This window comes from Tenrec ecaudatus, chromosome 3 (genome assembly GCF_050624435.1).
Source record: "Tenrec ecaudatus isolate mTenEca1 chromosome 3, mTenEca1.hap1, whole genome shotgun sequence".
NCBI lineage: Eukaryota > Metazoa > Chordata > Mammalia > Afrosoricida > Tenrecidae > Tenrec > Tenrec ecaudatus.
Window position 1 is genome coordinate 134,932,763 of NC_134532.1, and position 24,299 is coordinate 134,957,061.

The window sequence follows — 24,299 nt, forward strand, 5'->3', positions numbered from 1 at the left end:
ATGATTTTTTTAATCACAAAAGCCTTCAAGGACTGTCCCCGACTCCCTTCCAAGCAAACATTTTACAAAGTTCCAGAAACACGTTCCTAGGCTGCCCACAGCTGGACATGTAGCTGTGCGGAAGCACAAGGGAGAAAGCAGGTGTGAAATGCTTTGGGGTCATAGGATGAAAACTATCTGCTAAAATCAGTGATGGTCTTGCCTTTGTCTTTGTGTTTCTCCTTTGCACTCTCTCCCTGTGGCCCCTCCTGCATCCCAGTCTCCTCTGGAAGGAGATAGACTTGAGAAGATATGACAAAATAATAATTTATAAATTATCAAGGGCTCATGAGGGAGGGGGAGGTAAATGAGGGCCTGTTGCCAGCGGCTTAAGTGGAGAGCACATGTTTTGAGAATGATGAGGGCAATGAATGTACAGATGTGCTTTACACAATTGATGTATGAATGGATTGTGGTAAGGGTTGTGTGAGCCCCTAATAGAATGATTATTAAAAAGTAATAACACGGGGCTTCATTTCCGGAAATAAGATGTTGCCTCATAAGAAGTTATCAATGTGCAACTGAGGAGAATGCATGAAAAGATCCACAGGAAGTTGTCTTCAGAAGAGAAGAGGGAGCTCCGTGGAAAGCGGAACGCGACTGCGGGATTCTCGCAAGCTGTGTCCAGCTGCAATAACGTCCCAAGCATTAGCCTTGGCTGGAGGGAGAATTGATCTTGCTGCCTTTGGGATGGTGTGCCACAGACAATAGATTGTCCCACAGCTCAGTGGTTCTCCACTTTCCTATGCGACTGCCGCGGCCCTTTCATGCACTTCCTCAGGTGGTGGTCACCCCAACCACAAGATTATTTTCGATGCTACCTCATAACTGTCATTTGCTACTGTTATGAATTTTCATGTAAATATATGATGTGTAGAATTTATTTTCATTGTTACAAATTGAGCATAATTAAAGCATAGTGATTAATCACAAAAACAAGGCCATTATATGTTGTGAAATATTTATTTCTAATGACAAATAAATGAAAATTTGTCTTGAAGCATGGTGTAGCATGGGCAGCAGTCTTAATGTAACAACAATAAACTACATTACTACATTTTGCACAAGTATATGTAAAAAGCAAAGTCAGTGGGAAGGTTAAAATAGCTTCTTTCGCCCCAGATCAGCATCTGCATGTGGGAGACCCGAGAGGAGCGGAGTCTCAGTTCCTAAAACCATATGTGTTTTCCGATGGTTTTAGGGGGCCCCTGTGAAGAAACGTCGACCCCCAGAAGGGTCGTGACCCACAGGTTGAGAACGACAGCTACAGCTCATTTAATTACAGATTATCATACGCCAGCTCTGGCAATGACTACAGAGTAAGCAACACTGCATTTGTGACATTTTCTGACTCAAAATGATACCTATTTCAATCATACTTAATCCATAAATCTGTAAAATGTTTTCTGGCTAAAAAAAAAAGCATATTCGCTATACCTTTGAATAGAATTTGCCATTTGATATTGCCCAGAAAAATACCAAAAATTCTCCCAAGGTGACAAAGTGTCTTGGTTACTCTCTTCTCTGCTCCTGTGGTCTGCTCTCAAGTGCTCTGAGATCGCTCATGCCACAGACGACCAGGCAGTCACTGCGCTAGTCACCTTCACTGGAGCTCGAGCTGTCACCCTCTGATGACTCACTGCTGTCTCCCTGTCTCCTGCGGTCACGGCTTCTGTTGGAGTGGGGTCTTCTGGGTTCCCAGGAGCCATTGCCTCCTGACGCAGCCTTTCCTCGAGCGGCATTGTTCCCCCAAGGGGCTGCTGCATGAAGCCTTCTTCCCCCATCATTGTGTGCGACTCGATTTTCCTCTCTAGCCGGGCCCTTGTAGGAACCGATTTCGTTACGACGATCGGAAGAGACACGCGGGCCTTGACTTTTCCTTTTACCAGGAAGTTTTTGTTCTTCGTTCGAGGTTACTTGGTTTCGATGAGAATGCCCCGCACCTTTTCGCGTGCCGCTTTTGCCATGTTTAGGAATTTCATTGTCATTTGTGCTTTGCGACATGTCCCTGCAGTTCTCCTTGCACTTCCCCTTTGAGGGGGCGCCGGGGTAAAGTAACTCCACTCCGCCTCCGTGAGCATTCCGACTGCCGGAGTCCACTCGGTGTCCCCCCTGTCCAGGGAGTCGCGGCAGGTCGGTTCGGCCCAGGATGTCATCGGCGCCCTCCTTCACCAGACGCACATCAGCGCCCCTGGACCCCGGGGCAGCGGGGTCCCCACTTCCAATGGCATTTCTACTGGCTCCCCCTTTCTCCGGGACCTCATTGTAAGGGGAGCCTCTTCTGTCAGGATGCGTCCTCTCAGATTCACCTCTCCCAATGTCCGGACCTTCTCCGTGACCAGGAATGTCCTCAAAAGGCTGGCCATCCCCGCTGAAAGGGCCGACATCCTTGTCCCCTCTCCGTCGGAGATGCAGGGAACCACTGCCTTCAAAATCCCGGGGCAGAGTTTTGAGTTTTGTCAGTTGCTGTAGAAAGTCAGTGCCGTCTCGGACGTGACGGGGGTTTTCCCCTTGGACTGGACGATTTGGGGCTTGGGCATCTCTTTGAAGAGTCTTTTCATATTTGGGGGAGGCTTCCGCATTGTGAACACCTCTGAGAATTGGGCGTGGAGCTTCCCCGCCTTTCTTCTCTTTGTCTTCTTCCCGTGGGAGTTCAAGGACAGCCCCTGGCCCCGGGGACCATGGCGCGCCCTTCCCTGGGTGAGCCTCACCCTCTGCTTCTCGGTCACGTTCACGGAGAGCATCTGCTACTGTCCCTGCCCTACTCTTTGGAGAGGATGCAGCACGAAGGGACACCGCGCGGTCACCGTCGACATCCTCTGTGTTATTTGTGCTGTGGTCTTCGTGTCCTGTCTGTCTGTTTGCAAAGAGGGTTTGAGATTTTCGGCTTTGATGGATTCCATTGGCTTCAAGAAGGGGCACATATTTCCTGCTCTCGGTGCTTTTTTCTGGAGGTGGCTCTTGCTTCTTTCTTTTTCCCAGATGGTGAATGGCAGTCCCGTCTTTGCTCCTTTCTTCCTGCTAAGAGTCCAAAACAGAAGTTATTTTATGTTACATTTAAAGCTTAACAATTCTTGTTAATATAATAAAAAGCAAGACCTGGGTATAATTAAAACCTATGAATTGTACACAGGTTTATTGGTAGAGAGTATCCTGGCAGGGACAAAGATTTCCTGGAGAAAGATGAGTGAGCTAGATAGACGGGTAAAATCCAGATAGGTGGAAGGGAACCATTTAAGAATATTTTAAGAGTAGATAGCTTAATTAAATGTTTGAAGAGAGGAAATATTTTCAAGATAATATAAGGATAATAAAAGCACCTGTCTGGGATAGAGAAATCCTTTAAAAGGGAATTGGAAATAAGTCTGTCAAGTTAGACTGGATATTGAGTTTGAAGGAGGGCATGATTAAAGAGTGTCTTCCTCAACTTGAAAATAGTGAGTTACTATTAGTTGCTCTCTTTTATTGCTTTTGTTCAGCTCTTGTATGACATATATCTGCTTAGAGGAAGAATTTATTTCCATTGTTTCCCTACCCATTTGTAAAAAAAAAAAAAAAAAGGAGGCATACAAGTAGAGGCCACCTAGTCATTTTCTAGCATTCAAAAAGAGAAATCTTTGGCAATCCCAGTTGTTGTCCAAAAGTTATTCATAACTTCCTTTTAAGCCCTTTTGGCATAGAATAAGCCAGACCAGTAGTTCTGATCAACGGTTGTCAATTTTAACACGCATCACAACTGTCTGAAAGGCTTGACAAACTCTCTCAATTCCTAGAGCTGCTCATTTAATGGTCTGTGACCCTAGAGTTTGCATTTCAAACAAATTCCCACCTGATGGTGATGCTGCAGGTGTCTTAGAGTCTAATTTTTGACACATCGCAACCCCAGGGACACAGTAGACGTGCCCCATAGCCTTATTAAGTTTTAGTCTTTACAGAGATGAGTCCCTGGTTGAATTCTAACTGCTAACTTTTCAGGTAGTGAGCGCTCAGGTGCTGTGCCGCCAAGAATCCTTGGTGGTCTACCCCGCTGAAAACCACTGCTCTAGGCCATGATTTTAAAATAACTAGTGTACTGGGGTGGGGGGAAATGGGAGGAAAGGATGACCATGCATGAAGAAAGTTATATATGTATCTGAGTCTCTGAGTCTGCTCAGGAACTTTCTGAAGGGAGTCACAACAGAGGAGTGAGCAGATTCAACAAAAAGAAATGTCGATGGGCCACATATGCTAGGGCCACATGGAATCCACTCACAAAGTAAGCAAAGACCAGTTTCTATTGATCTGATGGCAACTCATAGGGAACCCATGTCCCCAGGGTTTGCTCAATGAACCAATGTGTGTCACCATCGGGTTGTGCTCCAAAGGCCTGTTCCATGGCCGAGATTTTGTGAGTCAGTCACTAGGCCGTTCTTCCAAGGCACCTCTGGGTGGACTCAGATTTCAAACCTTTTAGTAAATTACGCTAACCATTTGTTCTCCCTCAGGACTCTATCTGTAAGAAAACCTCCCCAATACCTATTGTCATGTAGTCAACTCCCATTTAGAGAGTAGAACTGCCCCCATGGGGTTTTCAAGCTTGTAAATCTATACAGAGCAGGCTGCCATGTTTTCCTCCCATGGAGGAGCTGGTGGATCTGAACTGCCAATCTTCTGGTCAACATCTGATCCTTTTAACAATGGCACCAACAAGATTAAGTTTAAATAATTCAACAGGTTGAGTTTAAGTTGATTTCTGCTTTCTTCTTCATTTGATGGGCAAGAGCTATTGAGGAAGAAAAGAAACTATCATACTTTCTCCTGACCCCAAGTTTTTAAGGCAAATTAAAGACTGAAACCCCTTTACTCTTTAAGCTAGTGAATAATAAGAAGTATGCAGTATTTATTGTGGGACCAGGACATAGAATAAACTGGACTGGGCGGTACAACCTGGTTATTTACTGAGCGGCAGAGTTGATGAGCCTGTAAGCGTATTGTAAGAGCCTGTAAGAGTCATTAGTGAAGGGGGACAGAGATGTTATGTCTACTTGGAACCGTCACACATATAGAGTATGTCTGAAACGTGTACAACTTGGTGAGCCAGGACACAGCATTAGGGCGTGTCTTGTAGAGAACAAAGAGTTAATAATGCAAGAGCCTCACTAAATCCAAAACAGGAATTCAGAGTGACAGGAATGGAAGGACAGTGATGGAGATGGTTACATTGTCCAGGAATGACATAGACGTATGTGGACCAGGCTTTGGTTAAAGGACAAAAATCACAAATGAAGGAAAAAAAGAAAAACCTCCAACCCCCCTTTGTTGGTTTGAAGGGGGCTTAGTAATGACAATGGACTGAAAGATGAACCTGCCAAAATGAGAAGGACAAGAGAATGACCTTCAACTTGGTCACGCCAATGAGGAAGGAAGAAAAAACCTGACTGAAAAAAACAACATCAAGTTAGAGATGGAAATTTGAGGCCTCTCAGGAATCGCCCAGGTAAGTTCTTTCAAAGCCTTAAATCACTTCCACAGTTTCTTGACCTATGGTCAATGAGCCCCTTGTTGAAAATACTGTTCTGTCGAATCTTCCCTTTTAAAATCTTTTCTTGTAACTAGCATTCCTATCTCTCAGTGACAACATTTATTTCCTCTGTCCTTTTCCAAGATTTGGAATGGTTTTGCTCTCTTCCAAATGCTCTGTATGTCTTCTCTTGTTCAGGTTGGCACTTGCCATTCACTACTGTTAAGATACTGTTGTCCCCCAACCATGTGAACCCTTTACCTGTGGGGCTCCAAATTGGCCCTGGGCACTTATGGGGGCACGAAGCATCTGATTAGCTCCCTCGCCTTGGCCATGATCTATAGTCATGCAGATGAGTGTTGTCTTGCATCTTGGGGTCACCACTTCAGGCTGCCAACTTCTGGTGAGCATGTGGATATTGTCTTTGATGTGTTGATTAAATTGGTGATCATGAATGGAAGCTCCCAGTAGATAGAAAAAGAACAACCAGCTGGAGGCTCATACTTATGGCACAAGTGTGTAGGAAAGATAGAAAAAAGGAGATAGGAAGAACCAGGATCTTGGGAAAGTTGGATACTTAACAATTCAGATCCTAAATAATAATCCCGGTGAAGTAACAGACAGGAGTTGCCAATGGGTCTCTCTTGACTCCTCAAGCAAATACTCATTGAAAAATAGTTGTGCTTTGGAAAGAATACCAGACTCACTGCCGTTGAGTCGGTTTGACACACTGCGGCCCTGAAGAAAAACACTGCCCGTTTGAATCCCCAAGACTCCCAGAACCACTGTCTTGCCCAATTTGTAACCACCCACACCCCCAGGACCCTTGGAAAGAACCACGAGTTTCTTTCTTGCTCAATTCTCTCACTGTGTGATATATGGTCTTGGTGGCCTTATTTGATTTCACCGAGTCTGTTTTTTTAGCTGTAAAATAAATGAAGAAGGAACCTACCATGGAGAGTTTTAAAAATTCATTTGGTCAAATGACAAATGTAAGTCTTCTACCACAGTATCTTTCACAAAATACCAACCCAAGCAACAAATCCACAGCCAGCATGTCGATTCTGACTCACAGTGACCATATGTTGGGTTTCCCAGACTGGAAATCCAACCAGAGCAGAAAGCCTCAGCTTTCTCCCAAGGAGCAGCAACTGGTGTGTTGCAACTCCTGACCTTGCAATGAGAAGTCCGATACCTAACCCACCGCCCCACCAAGGACCCTGATCATGTACTGTGTACATGCAAATGACAGATCAATTGCCCTCAGATCAACTCATTTGTAGTGGCCTGTGGGTCAGAGTAGAATTCTGCTATATAAGATTTTCAGTGGCTGCCTTTTCTAAAATAGTTTGCCGGACTCTTCTTTTCTGCGATGACTCTAGATAAGATTGAATCTCCAACCTTTTGCTTGGCAGCCAAGCATTTTAACTGTGTGCACTACCTAGTAACTCATATTAATGACCTCATGCCCTGCCATTGAGCTGATTCCAACTTATAGTGACGGAGTAACTGCTCCTGTGGGCTTCTGAGGTGACACATTTTTATGGGAGCAGAAAACCTCATCTTTCTCCAGAGAAGTGGCTAGTAGGAGTCACTGACTTGTGGTTAGCAGCCCCACAGATAACCCGTTATGACACCAAAGCCCCCTACCATATACATGGTAGTAACCATCCTTTCCCACAGAAGTGTAGAAAACCCTTTATTAAATGATAGTTTCTTTCCTAACAGAATGTTAACTCCTGTCTAATATAATGCTGACGCTTTTCCTTTCAGTACAGTACGCACAGCTCTTCTCCCTGTCTCTGTTATTCTCTAACCTTAGGTGATGCAGACAGTCTAAGCCTGGGTCCCTCTCCGACTGGATGACCCCCTCTGCTCATGAGTCCCGGAAGCTAGGGGCTTGGAAACGATGTTCTCTAAAGTGGATTTTGATTAGATTTTCTGTCTTTTCTTTGTGCCCCAAGGTAAGAATCCTGTTCCATTTGGATGGCACCTGCTTTTGTACTCACTCGCTGCACCAAGTTGATTCTGACTCATGATGACCGTATAGGACAGAGAAGAACTCCCCCGCTGAGGTCCCCAGACAGTAACTGGTTATGAACATAGAACTCCCTGTCTTTCTCCCAAGTAGCAGCTGCTAGGTTTGAACTGCTAATCTTGCAGTTAGCAACCCAACACATAACCACTACCTCGCCCCCCCCCCCCGCCCGCCACCAGTTCCTTACACACATACCATATTAACTGTTGGGAGCAGCGGGAAATTGCTGAATTAATTTACACTTCAAGCTCAAGTTAAAATGATTTATGAAAATGCCCTCTCCTTTTGTCAAGTTGACAAATATGCAGCCTGCGAAAGTGCTAACGTATAGGATATTAAAATGTAATTTGAGATGATTTATTTGTGGGAGTTATGATATAATGATTCACTATTCTTTTATATTGGTTGGTATCTGAAAAGAGGTAAGATTTTGCTAATAGAAAACAAAATTCTAGAAAGAAAACTTATTGTAAGTTACTTCATAGTGTTATATATTTTAAAAGTTTGACTTCTACTTAAACTCATTGAATCTTGGAATGCTTTATTTCAATGCTCTATTGCTCATGCATCCTTTTGGAGTAAAACTGGTACTTTAGAAAAAATAAAGAAATTAAAGTAATTCTTTCTTAGTTTTTTAAGAATAATTTCCTTCTTCTCTCTGCCTTAAAGTGGGATGTTTTATTTGATTTCCCCCCTCCCCCCCGCTTCTACTGATCTCCAACTGTCAACGGAAAGTTGTCACTTTGAACTCACCGGTCCATCCATGGGAGAAAGTCCTTCAACTTGCTGCCGTAGAGACGTCAGCCTAGGAAAGCCTCCAGGGCAGTGCTTGTCAGTCTTATCAGGTCACTCTGATTGGAATGGACTTGAGAGCACACAAAGCAATAATAATATGGCTTAATGGAGTGTGGAAACTCCACAAGGAGATTGGTTGTTGTTAGGGGCCATCGGGTCAGTTCCAGTCCATAGCAAGTGGTCAGCTGCACACCACCCAGTCCTGCATCATCCTCACAAGTGCTCCCATGCTGGAGCCCACTGTTGCAGCCGTGGTGTCAGTCCATCTGCATGAGGATCTTCCTCTTTTCACTGCCCCTCCACTTCACCAAGGATGGTACCCTTCTCCAGGAAGTAGTGTCTCCTGACAACATGTCCAAGGTATGTAGGATGAAGTCTCATCATCCTTGCCTCTAAGGAGGACTCTGACCATATTTCTTACAAGACAGATTTGTTTGTTCTTTCAGTCATCGATGGTACTTTCAGTAGGCATCTCCACCCCCACACTCCAAAGGCATCAGTTCTTCAGTCTTCTTTACTCAGTATTCAACTTCCACATGCAAATGAAGCCATGGAAACTCGTGTGGTGTGGGGCAGACACATGAGTCCTCAAAGTAACATCTTTGCTTTGCAGAACTCTAAAGAGGTCTTGTGCAGCATATTTACCCAAAGCAATTCATCTTTTGATCTCTTGACCACTGCTTACATGAACACTGATTGTGGATCCAAGCAAAATAAAGCACTTGACAGCTTCAACCTGTTTTCCGTTTATCCTGAAGTTGCTTATTAGTTCAGTTCTGAGGGATTTGGTCTGCTTTCCACATAATTGTAATCCACACTGAAGGCCGCAATCATTGGTCCTTGTCAGCAAGTGCTTCAAGTCCTCCTCACTTTCAGCGAGCAAGGTACCTTCTCTGCATATCACACATTGTTAATAAGCTTTATTCCAATCCTGAGGACACCTTATTCTTGATATATACCAGCTTTTCTGATTATTTGTGCAGCTTACAAAGTGAATAAGTATAATGAGAGGAGACAACCCTGTTACACACTTTTCCTCATGTTACACCATGCACCAATCCCTTGTTCCATGCTCACAACTGCTTCTAAATCCGTGTGCAAGTTGTGCAAGAGCACAATGAAGTGTTCTGGAAGTTCCCTTCTTCTCAAGTGTCCCCACAGTGTGTGGTGGTCCGCACAATAGAATGTCCTGGCACAGCAATAAAGTGCAAGTCAATAGCCTTCGGGTATGCTCTGCTTCGGGCCAAGATCGATTGGACATCTGATACCTTCTTCCGAATCAGACCTGACAGCTCTCTCAAACTGTATGACTGAAACCATTGCTACCTCATAACTGTCATTTGCTAGAGTTATGAATTGTCATGTAAATATATGCATATATATTTATATATGAGGTTGGGGAAATAGATCTATGTGCATATATTTATAGGTTTAGTATTAAGGTAACAGAAGGACGTTGGCTTTTCACTCAAGTACTCCCTCAATGCAAGAACTTTCTTCTCTTAAATTGACATTCTATGATGCTCACCTTCCTGACAACCGCTGAAGACAAAGCAGGTGAATAAGCAAATGTGGTGAAGAAAGCTGATGGTGCTAGGCTATCAAAAGATGTAGAATCTGGGTCTTAAAAGCTTGAAGGTAAACAAGTGGCCATCTAGCTCAGAAGCAACAAAGCCCACATGGAAGAAGCACACCAACCTGTGTGATCACAAGGTACCGAAGGGATCAGTTATCAGGCATCAGAGAACAAAAATATCCTATCATTGTGTGCTCACCTCCATGATACGATCGCTGAAGACAAATGGGTGCATAAGCAAATGTGTCTAAAAAGGCTTATAGTGCCCAGCTATCAAAAGATATAGTGTCTGGGGGTCTTAAAGTCTTGAAGGTAAACAAGCAGCCATCTAGCTCAGAAGCAACAAAGCCCACATGGAAGAAACACACCAGCCTGTGTGATCACAAGGTGTCAAAGGCATCAGGTATCAGGCATCATCAGAACAAAAACTCTTACCATAGTGAATGAGGAGGGGGGGGGCGTGCAAAGTGGCGACCCAAAGCCCATTTGTAGGCTACTGGACATTCCCTTGCAGAAGGGTCTCGGGGAGGAGATGAGTCAGTTAGGATGCAATGCAGCAATGATGAAAAATACAACTTTCCTCTAGTTCCTAAATGTTTCTCCCCAACCCCCATCATGATCCCAATTCTACCTTGCAAGTCTGGCTAGACCAGAGGATGTACACTGGTACAGGGCAAGATATGACAATATAATAATTTATAAATTACCAAGTGTTCATGAGGAAGAGGGGAGAGGTGAGGGAGAAGAAAAAATTAAGACCCGATGCCAGGGGCTTACGTGGAGAGTAAAGGTTTTGAGAATGACGAGGTCAATGAATGTACAAATGTGCTTTGCAGAACTGATGTATGTACGGATTGTGATGAGTTGTATGAGCCCCTAATGAAACAATTTAAAAAAAAAATAAAAATTAAAGAACCAGGAATCAAAAAAAAAAGAGAGAGAAAGATGAAACAACTTTTAAACTGTAGTATGTAATGGTCAGTTATTTTTATATTTGGACAAATATATTAAAGTCTTTCCCGTTTGGTTGACTATAAAACCAAAACCCCAAACAAACCAAACCCATCGCCATCAATTCAATTCCAATGCAATCCCTTGAGAGGATTAGCAGGCTACTTTGTAGCCCAGGATGCCCTGAGGGCTGCCTTTCATTTCTGTGTGCCAGTTAGGAGCCCTGGTGGAGTAGTGGGCTGTGTGTTTACTGTTAACAACAAGGTCAGTCGTTTGAAACCACCAGCTGATCAGGGAAAGAAAAATGAATTTCCTAGTCCCGGAAAGATTACAGTTTCTGAAACTCACAGGGGCCGTTCTACTCTGTCCTATGGAGTTTCTATTACCAGAATCAACTAGATGGTAGTGAGATGTACCAGAGACAGACTGCTGCTCCCTCGTCTGTTTTCTATTTCCCCACCTCGGCTCTGGCTTGACTTGGCTATGGAATAGCCATCCCAGCACTCCTAGCTCCTCAAACCCCAGCTATGCCCCAAGCATTTTCATCAGGTACCTTCCCCTCAACACCAGGCTAGAAAGTAATCTCTGGTTACTGTAAGCCCCTAAAATGATCTTTTTTCATGTTGTTGTTGTTTTGTTTTTGTACCACTCGAACGCATTTTATATACTTTGTGTTATAATCATTTTTGTAAATATCTTATTTTTCCCAATAATGCTATTTCGTTCATTTGATCTGCCTTGGTACCTTGCAGAACAAGAGGAGCTAGACATATTGTGGGTGGTTGGGGGTGGAGGGGTAGGTAGGGATGGCTTGAAAAATTGTGGGGAAAAAATCCAAATAAAAGATACTGGGAATTTCCTACAAGCTTCCTGAAGTCCCCTCACCGATCTGCTAAGGCGTGTACGTCTTAACGTTGTGTAATTAGATGTAGCCCTGTAAAGACTACCAAATAGGAGAAAAAGCACTAGGAGCAGAAATTGCTGCCTCCATGGGAGACAAAGCCCGATTTGGTCAAGCAAATGGTCTCTTTGCTGGTGGCATTCTAAGTGGCGTTCCAGCTATTTGGCCAATAAATGTGCAAGAAGGGACCCGCGTGGAAAGGATTACTGTCACCCAGTGACAAGGGCCTTCCTCTTTTTTTTTTTTTAAACGTTTTATTAGGGGCTCATACAACTCTTATCACAGTCCATACATATACATACATCAATTGTATAAAGCACATCTGTACATTCTTTGCCCTAATCATTTTCTTTTCTTTCTTTCTTTTCCCTTTTTACATTTTATTAGGGACTCATACAACTCTTATCACAATCCATACATATACATACATCAATTGTATAAAGCACATCCATACATTCCCCGCCCCAATCATTCTCAAAGCATTTGCTCTCCTCTTAAGCCCTTTGCATCAAGTCCTCTTTTTTTCCCCCTCCCTCCCCGCTCCCCCCTCCCTCATGTGCCCTTTGTAATTTATACATCATTATTTTGTCATATCTTGCTCTATCCGGAGTCTCCCTCCCCCCCACCCCTTCTCTGTCGTCCCTCTCCCAGGGAGGAGATCACAAGTGGATCCCTGTAATCAGTTCCCCCTTTCCAACCCACTCACCCTAAGCTCTCCCAGCATCGCCCCTCTTGCTCTGCGGAGCCATCCCGGGTCACCTATCAGAGGCATGAAAGCATTTCACCCTCTGGGTCAAAGTGCTCTCTCCTCTAGGCTTTCCCTGGATGAGTGTTTGGAAGTGCATGCGCAGAAAGACTTCCCATAAAAGAGCAAGCGTAACCCAGAGCAGTGACAGGGCAACCAGGGGTAACCTGGTGGCACACCTGCAGCAGCAGGACCAGGGCTGGGGGGGGGGGGGCAGGAACCCTCTGGAACACTGAGGGCTGTAGAGCAGGCCGGAGGAAGTGGGGAGCTGGAGGAAAAGGGGATGAAGACACTAGGGGAGCCCCTATGGCAAGCAAAAGTAAATGCTGTCTCCTCCACCATCTCCCCCCGCCCCCCACTCCCCCCTTCTCCCCCCTCCCCCCCGGAAAAGTGGAACCTTTGGCTTCTGATGCGAATCAACACTCCTGAGAGCCTCAGCTTACCTTTAGGTCAGTTTGAGTTTTCCTTCCAGGGGATCTGTCCACACACTTTAAAACGTAATACCCATGTTTCTCATGGTGGCCTTTGTACGTTAGCTACAAAAACATAACATGTATTAAAATGGGTTTTCTGCATTTCTTTTGGACTGCACAAGATACATAAAACGGCCAAGCTTCATGCTGCTTGGAACTAATGGCGGTACTGCTTACAGCCACAGGAGGGCGGATGTTAGCTAGCTCCAAAGATGGCCTCTCCCTGTCCTCCTCTCCTTTTCTGCCTGTTGCGCAACTGCGGACTGGAAGCAACCCAGGCGTGCCAGAGTTCAACTGTGCCCCCGAGGTTTGTCAATGGCTAGGATCTTTCCGAAGTAGACTACCAGGCCTTTCTTCCACGGTGCCTCTGGGTGGACACAGACCGGCATCCTTTTAGTTAGCAGTCCAGCATGTAAACCATTGGTACTACCCAGGACTCCTCTCTCTTTTCTCAAAAACGAAACAAAACAAAACAGACTCTCTGCCAGAGTCCATGCTGAATCATAGCAACCCACAGGACCGGACAGGAGAGAACTGCCCTGTGGCTTTCTCCCACGACGCGCCCGGTGGCTTCAAACGGACGGCCTTTAGGATCGCAGCTCGACACATAATCATTACCCTACCAGGGCCCCTTATGAAGGCATACATCTCTCAACTGCATCTCTTAAGGGTGACTGTCACCTGCTTTCCTTCCCAGGGTACATGGTTCTCCTGCCAATTTCGGTGGATATGAAGTGAACTGCAGGGTTTTCAGAGTAGGGGCGGGGTGTAGAAGAAGTGGGTGTGCATGTCTGCTGCCAAAGGGGGAAACCTGATAGCACGAATATGGAAATTTAGCTATTTTTTATCGTTGTAATTTTTAGCTGAGACAGAGAACACAAGATTGTTAGTTCTTAAAACCAACTTTTCCGAGATTGCCAGGAGAGATGGGGGAGGCACTAGTAAGCTGCAATCTGTGACAATGGAAAGCCCAGGATATTTGTCTGCACTTTCTGGCGGCCTCAGAAAACAAACCCCACGCTAACAGGACTCCCATGAAGACCCCCAGCCATGTTCTCTTTCCGCTCCCCCATTCGTCCGTTCATTCCCGCGTGCACATGTGGGAACATAGGGGTTGCTGGTGATGATGTTCCAGAATTCTTGCGCACTGAAAATTGTATAGCAAACCATGGTTTCCCTCGAAGGAGGCGATCAAATGGAAGAGTCACAAAATTCAGAATTTTTCCAACTTTTTGGCCATGCCTTCTGTGAAATACCCAATGAACTAGGAATTGCAAATATTGTGCTGCATTTTGCTCTAAACTTAATTGAGTGACGATTGCACACTCTTCTGATTTACGACTGAATTATTGAATTGTATGATCCCAATCTCACCGCTATCGAGTTGATGCCAACTCGTCAACATTATAGGGCCGGGTAGAACTGTCTCTGTGAGGTTCCAAGACTGTAAATCTTCAAGGGAGTAAAAAACCCCAGCTTCCTCCCACAGGGCAGCTGGTCATTTCGAACTGCTGGCGTGGGGTTAGCAGGTCACCGTAGCTGGTGGTAACCACTATGCTACCAGAGCTCCTCCAGTTATATGATACATGAATTCTCTGACAACAAAAACTTTAAAAAATAACGTCTTAACTATAACTTTGCAGTTCCACTTTAAATACCTCGGGATATGTTAGGAGTTAGATCTTTCTCATATTGACTTTCTTTTTTCCTTCCAGAGCTGAAATAGAGTTATTTGTGAAGAATCATTCTGTTTACCTTCTCTTCTTCCACACAGCCTTGCTTAGTTTTCTCAGACTGTGGTTGAAAGGTCTGAAAGAAAACAAGAAATAAAACTTCACCAATTGGAACATGGACTCCTTCATTTCTTCAGACAACCATGGTGTCATTTATTTTTGTGTCTAGGTGGCATTATTATTAAATGTGAAAACCATCCTGTCCAGAAGAAACGGGGTACATGCATCACAGTAGTGTCTCTTTCAGGATGACACGAGAGAGGGCGCCAGCTTCTCTCCCCTTCCCTTCAACCCATTGCTGTGCCCTGGATACCACGCTTGTCACAGCCCTATAGGACAGAGTAGAATTCCCAAGGTGGACATCTTTCTGAACACAGAAGGCTACATCTTCTCCAATTGAGCTGCTGGGGAAAACTACTCTACATGACTCTTTGGTAATGGCAGGGAGGAGTTGGGGAGGCTGTAAGATTTGGGGATGGGAGGGGAAAATACACTCTGGATCATCGAGCTCTGATGTTGTTGGCATTCACCGAAAAAGAAGGTACCACAGGCAGCTTGAGGGGCCGTTGATCACTATGCAGGAAGTAAAATCCGAGTTCAGTGATAGCTGTCAGTCACGGTGGAGTTGCCTCTGACCCATGGTGGTCTCGTATGCTCTCAGTGATCTGTTGCTCAGTCTGTGACAGCCCCATCCTTGTTGGCAAGCTTGCGTCCATAATTTCATCCGCTGTGTAGTGTCTTCTAAGCTTGGGGGCTCATCTTTGTAGCACTGGACCAGACAATATTGTGTTATAACCCGAGGGTCTCATTGGCTGATTGTTGGAAGCAGATCTTAAGCATTTCTTCCTAAACTGTTTCAGTCCGGGAGCTCCACAGATACCTGTCCACCATGAGTGGTCTTGGTGTTCTTTGGAAAACTGGTGGCCTGCTTGCCAGTATTACTGCAACATGCACACCGCCTCAGTATGACAAAGTGACAGCTGGAGGGCAGGCTGATTATATAAATCTAGTAATTGCTGTATTGAATTAGGTGATGATGCTCAATGACCCAGTAAGTATAAAACCATGGTCCTGCATATCAGGGGCAGAACTGCACCTGGAGATTGGACTTGATTGTTTTCACGTAGCTGGTCCAATTTTCCTTCAAGCTGGAGAAAAATGCAGATGGAAAGCTAACTTGGATAGATGCTTTCTCTTTGTTTGATATACAATGTTAACTTTTTATTGAGTGTGCTTGGGGATGAGGTGTAGCTATCAGGTAGAAATAGGCCCCAGACTACAATAGCAATGAAATAAAACCGGGAAGCTTTTCCAACCTGGAGACTTAAGCTTGGGTCTACTTGGAGAGATAGAGAAGGCTTAGGTGCATGATTGCTCTAGAAGGGCGAGAGACAACATCTTGATTTGGTCTCAGGTCTTTTATTTCTCTATTTCATTTTTAACCTCTTCGCTATCTCAGATGAGCCAAGGGGAGCGACTGGTTACAAATGGATCGGGCTCGAACGCATTTGTTACTGCGATAAAGCACTGATGCTGGGGGTGTAGTTATCTAAGAGAGGGAAGCTCTCCAGGGGAAGATTAAACAAGGAAGTAAACAGTATAAGCCTGCCTTATCGACCTACAGTCTTCTTCCTAAATAAACTTAAAAGTTCTGTACTTTGCTTATCCAGAGAGATTGCTTTTTACAGTTAAATATTAGTCATATCCTGCTTGTTCTGAGGGCCACTTCCTGTGTTTCTGCTCGCTCTGTACTGACTTTACAAGCGACATTCCCCACGTGCCTTTACCATCTGTCTAACTTAGGTCTGCGGTTGATTGGCGGATGGGAGCTCAATGGCGGCCAGAGGAGAAAGGCAAATCCTCCTTTCTTCTCTTTGAAGCCACACCCCTCATAATTGGATGCACCTCCTCTGTGGTTTTTCCAGCGGCGGCTCCCTATCCAGAGCACCCACTTCTCTCCTTGGTCTGCCAGCCCTAAGGGTGGTAGTCATTCCCTGTCACGAGTCTTTGAGTTGCCTCAAACCCTAGCTTTGTCCTCTGTCCTACACACAGTCTCTAAATCGCTGATCTCCCCACATCTTTATACTGCCATGGCTCTGTTCTCCTAACTGGAGTGATACTGGTAAGAGTATATTAAAAATAGAAACTCAAAATTCAATCAAAGTACCTCCCAAGACCCTCTCACTAGCGAGACTTGTTTGCCAACGCCGCTTAGGTCTGTGTCACCCTCTCCAGTTTCTGAGTGCACATCCTCATTTGAGTCCCTTAACGCACCCTCTGGGAGGGGCAGGAGAAGAAAGCAAGCAAAACTAGTGGTAGGAATAAAAGTAGAGAAGACACTTAGCCTAAATTTTCAGTTGTGTCGTTCCAGGATTAAAATGGTAAATTATTAAAGTGGCCTGATATGTGAAGAAACAAAAGCCGATTTAGTAATAGAAGGCAATGTCCCTGTAGTGTATATTACATACCTCGAGCTATGGTTTATCATTTCTTTCTGTATTGCATTTCTTACTTATGCTAAAAGGTCTTGCACATATAAATCAGACCACTGGATATATACTTTTAAGTACGGAATCAATTAAAGTATTTCAAAAATGGGCACACAGGAATATGAAAACTTTAGGAGGAAATGGGTGGATATGAAGAAAGAAACAGTCATGGGATCAGGTGTTTTCCTATAGACCACACATGAGAGGCCCTTCAAAAAGTTTCATGGAAAAGCTCCACCACCCTTTTAATTCCATTCCGCTTTCAAGTCCCATTGTGTGTGTAACATTTATATATGTATTAAAATATACTTAATGATATATATTACAGAATATCTAAATACCATACTGTAGTTAGCTCATAAATGATTGCATCTTAAAATAAAATCCTTTTGAGCAAATCATCAATTGATTGCATGGCTCAGTAATAAGCTTTTATTTTATCCTATGCTGAATTGCTTTCATTTTGGGTTATAACTCCCAGACATATATAAGTGACTCATTATTTGCTCATTTCTAATGCCACCAATCATTATTAAGGAATTTAGACCCCTGGTGTCTGAAACACAGTACCAGCCATTTGCAGTTCCAAATGTTGCCTCAGTGTCTTTGCTTGGCCTCTTTAATTTGAAATATTCTTCTCTCCTTTCTCCCCACAGCTCGTGCTTGAACGTGAGTCTGTAATTGAGATGGCATTGTCTCCCTCTGGGGAGGATTGCTGACACCCTCTTTGGACCAGCGGTCAAGGGCTCGATGTTGACAGAACACATTTACTGGAACATGGTCAGAGAACACCGCTCCAGCTGCTCCTTTGGGAAATGATGCTCAAAATAAACCCATCTGGGCTAGTTGTACTGGGCGGACTCAGCCCCATCTGCCTTTCCTCCAGCCTGCCTCAGCTTTTCTCAGCTGCCTTTGGCCTGGCAGTTGGATGTTGGAAGCAGAGGAGCCCTCGCTGGAATGTGAGAGCATCCGGAGACATCTTCCCCCACTTCTGCTGGCCTCATCCTGGTCAGCCTGGCTACCTAACTGGTCACCCACCCGCTCAGGACCTATATTTAAGAACTTCTTCAAAGACAGGTGCCTTGCACGGTTTGTCAACTGAAAGGGTTACTTTGAGAAGTTAGGAAGCTTCTCAGACACTATCTAATTAGCCCCATGTCTGCATTGCAGAAAATATGTGTAATGCTCAGCATTTTCACAAGATAATTTTGTCACATCCTGAGTACTCTTCTGGATGAGTCAGAGAGGAAGAAAGACTCAAGAGGATAGAAGTTTTATTTAGGTTACACTTAGGAAACATTCTTCTCATTTTAGATTTGTTGATGACGGAAAAATCATTAACAAGATCCTGCAGTATTGGAATGTTGCACGAATTACAGAAAACATCTCTGTTCTATGTCTTGCCATGCATTTATGAAATCTAGTCATTTAGCCTTTATTCAATTCAACTCCATATATATATATTCTCTTGATATGTTACAACACAAGCTCCTGAATATTAGTCATTGGTGTCAGTATATTTGAAACCCTTGTCCTCTGGTTTTCTCAATGATATCTGATCTTAGGTTGCTTCAAAGGTACTGTAGCAATATCTCTTAATTCAGCAAATGGTCATTAAAAACCTCTTTTGTGGATGGCCTTAGGGTTAAGTGTGGAGTGCTTTCTATTTACTTGGTCTTTGGTTTTCAACTAGGTAAAAATGCTTCTAACTTAACATTAGTTAAAAGAAAGTGAGACAGGAGGTTAGATGATGCTTAAATGAATTTATAAATGCTTACTGGTGCTGCCCAGGCCAGACTGAAAAGGAACATTCCCAAACAGATGAGCTGCATCTTTTGAGAATCTCTGGAAAAGAGACAATAATAGTTTACCCTAAAGCAATATCAATTATAAACAGCAGAAATAAAGCACAAAAGTATAATAAACATCTTTCCCACTAGTAGTTCATTTCCTTTTTTAAATAAAAAACCTATGCATAATTTATGTTTATTTAAACCCAAAGGCAGCTCCTGTGATCTAAGAGCTTTCACAGATTTAGCTATCTCCATGTGGAATAAAAAAGAGTTCAATGTCATTAAAACAATGACATCAGTGGGTCATTGCTGTTTCTAACTTTCTCTACTTCTCTTCAGAAAGTGTTGTTTAATTATTTGTATAATACATAATGTCATTAAAGAATCACAATAGACTCTTAAAACAAATCTGTCTGGGTAGCAGACAACACTCTGAGGAAGGAAATTTTGTCAGCTCCAGGCTGGTAGGCCAGCGCATGTCATCAGATTTATTAATATATGAATCATTAGTTATTCATGGACTGCAAGGTAAAGTGATTATGCAATCTTATAATAATAGCTAACATTCATTGAATACTTAAATAAGCTAGGTATGTTTTTTTGAATGCATGCATATTCCGTTATTTCAATCTCACAACAATCCTATGAGGTTTTATACAAAACTTATTTTTATACATTTGTAAATAAGCACAGAAGGTTGGATAACTTCCTCTTTATCTCATTGATATTAAGCAGCCAAACCAGGATTAGGCAATAGAGCTATGGAGTCAGTGTTCTTGATCAAGAACTGGCACTATCATGACTAAGTTTCCAATCTTTTATTTTATTACAGAGAAATCTATTGGTAGTTGATTTAAAAGTAAATAATATTTTATCACTTATAACTCAACAAAATAATGTTGGCGGCACATTTGCTTTTGCATAAAGGTGCATGTCTATTCTTGGTAAATTCACAAGTAGGTTGTAGGGCTCTCTTAAGGTAAATAGCCATTGTATTGAGGGAAAAAAAGAAAGTCAATGTAGTCTTGGCTAATTTTGGTGTTGATCAAGTATTCCACTAACTGCCACACAAATATAACTACTGAAAAAATTTTAAAATTATGCCACTTTTGTAGATGACTTAGGAAAGAGACAACTTTTCCTGGAAAAAAATATCCTAAGCATTATTATAGTGTCTTTAAACATTATAAGATGAAAAAGACCTATTTAGGGAAACAAATACAATTTTCTAATATTCTAAAGCTTTTAAATAGTCTTTTGAATATTCTAAAATCATTGATTATTTTCATATTAGAATAATCTAAAGGGCATATTTAATAATTCTAGCTATAATTCAACCTTCCAAGGATTTTATAAACCAGGACAGATGAGATTTCAAAGTATGGCTGTGATCAAATCCTTTATCTTCTAGTTAGTATGCATAAGGATAGAGTAAAATCAGAGAACGTGAGCTTGAGAGCTTGACAGTGCTGATGTCAAAGAAAAGGAAAGTTGTTACCAAATTATCAGCTTCAAATGATGATCTCTATAGCTTCATCACATACTTCCCAGGCTCATAAAACACAGCCTTCAGTAGGACACAGTTTGCTCACGGTAGAACATCTTAATTGTATTTGTTAAAAAAAAGAATGCTAGTATCTCTAGCAAATAGCAAGCATCTTGGCAAAGTAAAAGATGTTATAAAGATAGTTACTTTCAAGAGCATTGAAAGAGTCATATTACCTGGGCTCGTTGACCTTCAGACTACCTGAATTCTTCTTCAGCAGTAAGCGTCTTAGGGTATTTTTCAGAAATTTAAAGTTTGTTAGAGTTCCCCATGGCCAATCAGCATCAGCTCTGAGCATCAGCCAACAATTTGTTACCAGAAGGCACAGATAACCATAGGGAGCCAAGTCATTTTAATCTAAAAATGTTTTGTGGTAGAAAGCTGCTATCAAATGTTCCAGCAAGTGGGATAAACAGAAAATATAAATACCTCTGCTCGCACACCGTGTTGTCAGATAATAGAATTCCAGAACTATTAATCAGGTCTGACTGAATATACTAATACATTTATGAATAGAAGCCATTTCACAATGTAGAAAGTTTATAATTTTCTCTGAATGAAATTCAGCAACGTTTTGCAAAGATGAATTGCGTGCCTACTGTGTGACAGGCACTGGAAAGCAACAGTGAACAAAATAGAAAGGGAAAGACAAGCAGATTCCTGTCTTCTTAATTTAAAAGCCAGTGGGGTAGCCAGACAAAAGCAAGATAAACAGTAAAAAACAAGTGTTAGATAATGATAGGTGCTAAGAAGAAAAGGTATTTCAAGGAAGGGAACAAGACTCTTGGTGGCATAGGGACACTGGAAGGGAAGTTCAGGTACAGTGTCCACGATGACTGCTGAATAAAGACCTGAAACCACATGGATGATGACGGAAAGAGCACCATAGGCAAAGGGAGGGGAGCAGAGCCCCTGAGACACTGGCTGCTGGTTGTCAAAGGACAGGGAGGAGCACAGAATAAAGGGGGGAGTAATAGGAAATGAGCCCAGAAAGGTACTAGATGGCATTAGTTAAGCTCCTCGAGGTCTCAGCAAGGTCCCCGGGTGGCGTGAATGGTTTGCAGGGGACTGCTCATCAGGAAGGTAGTGGCCTGCACCCATCCAGCAGCACCAAAAATGGAAGATGTGGAGCTCTGCGGAGGGAACTCTATTCAAGTGCAATTCCAGGCACCTGCTTTGCAGAAGACTGTGGATGAGAGTGGAAGCCCAAAGTCCATGTGCAAGTTTGCCACGTCCATTCAGCCTCAGTGAACCACTCTGACCATAGACCAAGGACCCAATAGCCTTGTTATCAGACAGAGTGCACTGGAAAGTGGATCATTTCAGGCGTAGTTAGATTAGAATTTAACACTTTATCTTATTTGATATTCCTTTTGACTCATTTAAAATTTGTTCTAGTCTTTAATATTTTCTTCATTTTGATCAAGGGGTTTCTTGCTTTTATTTTGTTATTGGTGTTTTGCTTTAGTTTCATATATTTTTCTTTTTATGAAATCCAGGATAGGTAAATTTATAAAGACCGCAATTGCATTAGTAGTTCAGAGTGATGGCAGAGGAGGTGGGGGTACAGGGTAGAGCTGATAATAATGAGTACAAGAATGAAGAAAACCTACGTACAAATGTGCTTGACACAAGGGATGTATGGATTGTTAGAGCTGTAAGAGTCCCCAATAAAATGACTTCTTAACCTTAAAAAAATGAAGAAAATATTCTAAAATTGATTGTGGTGATGGCTGCACAACTATAATATGTTTAAACTGCTCGATTGCATGATATGTGAATTATATGTCAGTAAATCATTCAAAATTTAGAAATATTGTTTAAAGATTATAGGTAAGGAGCCCTTGTGTTACGTTGTGCTCATAACACACGAGACACCACATGTTGGAACTGAGTCAACTGAAAGCAGGCGTGGTTTCTTGGGTTGACTCTTAGTGGAAGGACTCTTGACAAGTTGGAACTGAGTCAACTGAAAGCGGGCGTGGTTTCTTGGGTTGACTCTTAGTGAAAGGACTCTTGACAAGTTGGAACTGAGTCAACTGAAAGCGGGCGTGGTTTCTTGGGTTGACTCTTAGTGGAAGGACTCTTGAAGATTTCGAGCACTGATGATCAGACGTGAATGCACGGGTCACAATCATATGTGGAAGACATTTTTACAAATCCTTGCATGCAAAAAGTTTAGTAAGTCAATGTTGTTAAAGGTCTAACTTATACTTTAACAAATCTATTCTGAACATGGCATTGAACATGGACAGAGAGGAAATGGACCAGTCCAGAAGCTTTTGCGCTAAGCAGAGAGAGAGATGGACGAGAATGGTGGCAGAGGAGATGATAAGACATAATCATGTTCAGAAGTAGCTGCATTCTGAATCTATTTTGAGTGTAAAGCCAATAAGACTTTTCTGGCAAATGAGATATGACAGCTAGAAGAAATTACGATGAAGGAGAACGCCAAAATTCTTCCCTGTGCACCTAAAAGAAGGGTCTTACCTTTTACTGACCTAAGGTAAATCACTCCTTCTGAAGCAGGATCTGAGGGGGAACTGTTAGGCATCTGGGTTGGACAGCAAGGCGCTTTGGTGGTGTCTTGGGCTGCTAATCTCCAGGTCGGCAATTTGAAACCACCAGCTGCTCCTTGACTACAATATGAGACTTTCTACTTCCGTACAGAGTTGCAGTCTCAGAAACCCATGGGGGCAGTTCCCCCCTGTCCTATAGGGTTGGGGTGGACTCAATGGCAGGGAGTTGAGTTGAGCTGTTGGTTTAGGCATGAGTTTCACGGTCATTTAAAACATTGACTTTCTCACCTACTATGAAACTTCCAATTGCATGTGACCTGATCAAGGGGTAGCACTTCTCCTTAATTTCCCAACAGCTCATAATAGATCCTGTCATGGAGTTGATTACATTATATTAGAGCATCTCATAGGGGAGACTCCAGCTGCCAGACTGAGAATCCTGACCCGGACAAATTGACACATACCCTAACTATTGCACGTCCTCAGTGTGATAGCATATTGAACAACCGTGTTGAAATTAACTTTTTAAAAGCAATTCCCTATTTACCACTTTGCTCTGTTTCCTTACCTTAATCATGATTGCAATAGTTGGGGAGATTGCACTGAGTGTAAAAATCTCTAATTTCTAGAAGAATTATATACTTTAGAATTATGTGTGAAAGTATAAAAAAGATTTTAAAGAATTATTTAATGCATGCGAAGTGTGAGAGCTACCTACAGTAACATAATTCTAACAGACGATCACTGTTAGATGAGATTTGAGGGCAAACTCCTAGTTCTTCCCACTCAGAAAATGGTAGATCAAGGAAGGCAAAAGGCAAACCAACCCAACCCAGCAAAAACAATTATTCTGATTGAGAAAAGTTGGACAATTTTGATCGAGAGAATAGTGTCTTGTTCAAACTGAATCCTATTTTTGTTTTATCTAAATGCTGCATATCATCTGACGCTTCCCAGGCCACCTCATGAGACTGCACACTCACACGTGGAGCAGAAAAATGGTCTCCAGGTTCCTGCCATTAGGACCTTCAGCTGGGAGATGTGGGCGACGGTACTGGTGGACTCCATTGACTGAATTAAGCCTACCTGGTCTAGTTTGGGCCAACCCAAGTGGAGAGCCCACCTAGGTGTACCGCCCACCTGGCTCAGGCTTGAATTGGCACATGCCCCTTCCCCTCATTGGCTTCCAACCTCCTGTAGG

The 24,299-nt window shown here is 43.0% G+C and overlaps 1 protein-coding gene across 2 annotated transcripts; it reads right to left on the reverse strand.

Moving 5' to 3' along the window:
- Positions 1-1,089: 1,089 nt before the first annotated feature.
- On the reverse strand, positions 1,090-20,954 carry MEPE (matrix extracellular phosphoglycoprotein). 2 transcript variants are annotated; one of them, XM_075544888.1, is made up of 5 exons: positions 20,756-20,954; positions 19,019-19,085; positions 14,774-14,827; positions 12,989-13,081; positions 1,090-3,060 (listed from the first exon to the last, which is right to left on the reverse strand). In XM_075544888.1, the coding sequence occupies exons 1-5, from the start codon at positions 20,875-20,877 to the stop codon at positions 1,633-1,635; spliced, it is 1,764 nt and encodes a 587-aa protein (XP_075401003.1). In that variant the 5' UTR covers positions 20,878-20,954; the 3' UTR covers positions 1,090-1,632. The 2 variants fall into 2 exon arrangements, with proteins under 2 accessions (XP_075401003.1, XP_075401004.1); XM_075544889.1 differs by lacking the exon at positions 14,774-14,827.
- Between the last annotated feature and the right edge of the window lie 3,345 nt (positions 20,955-24,299).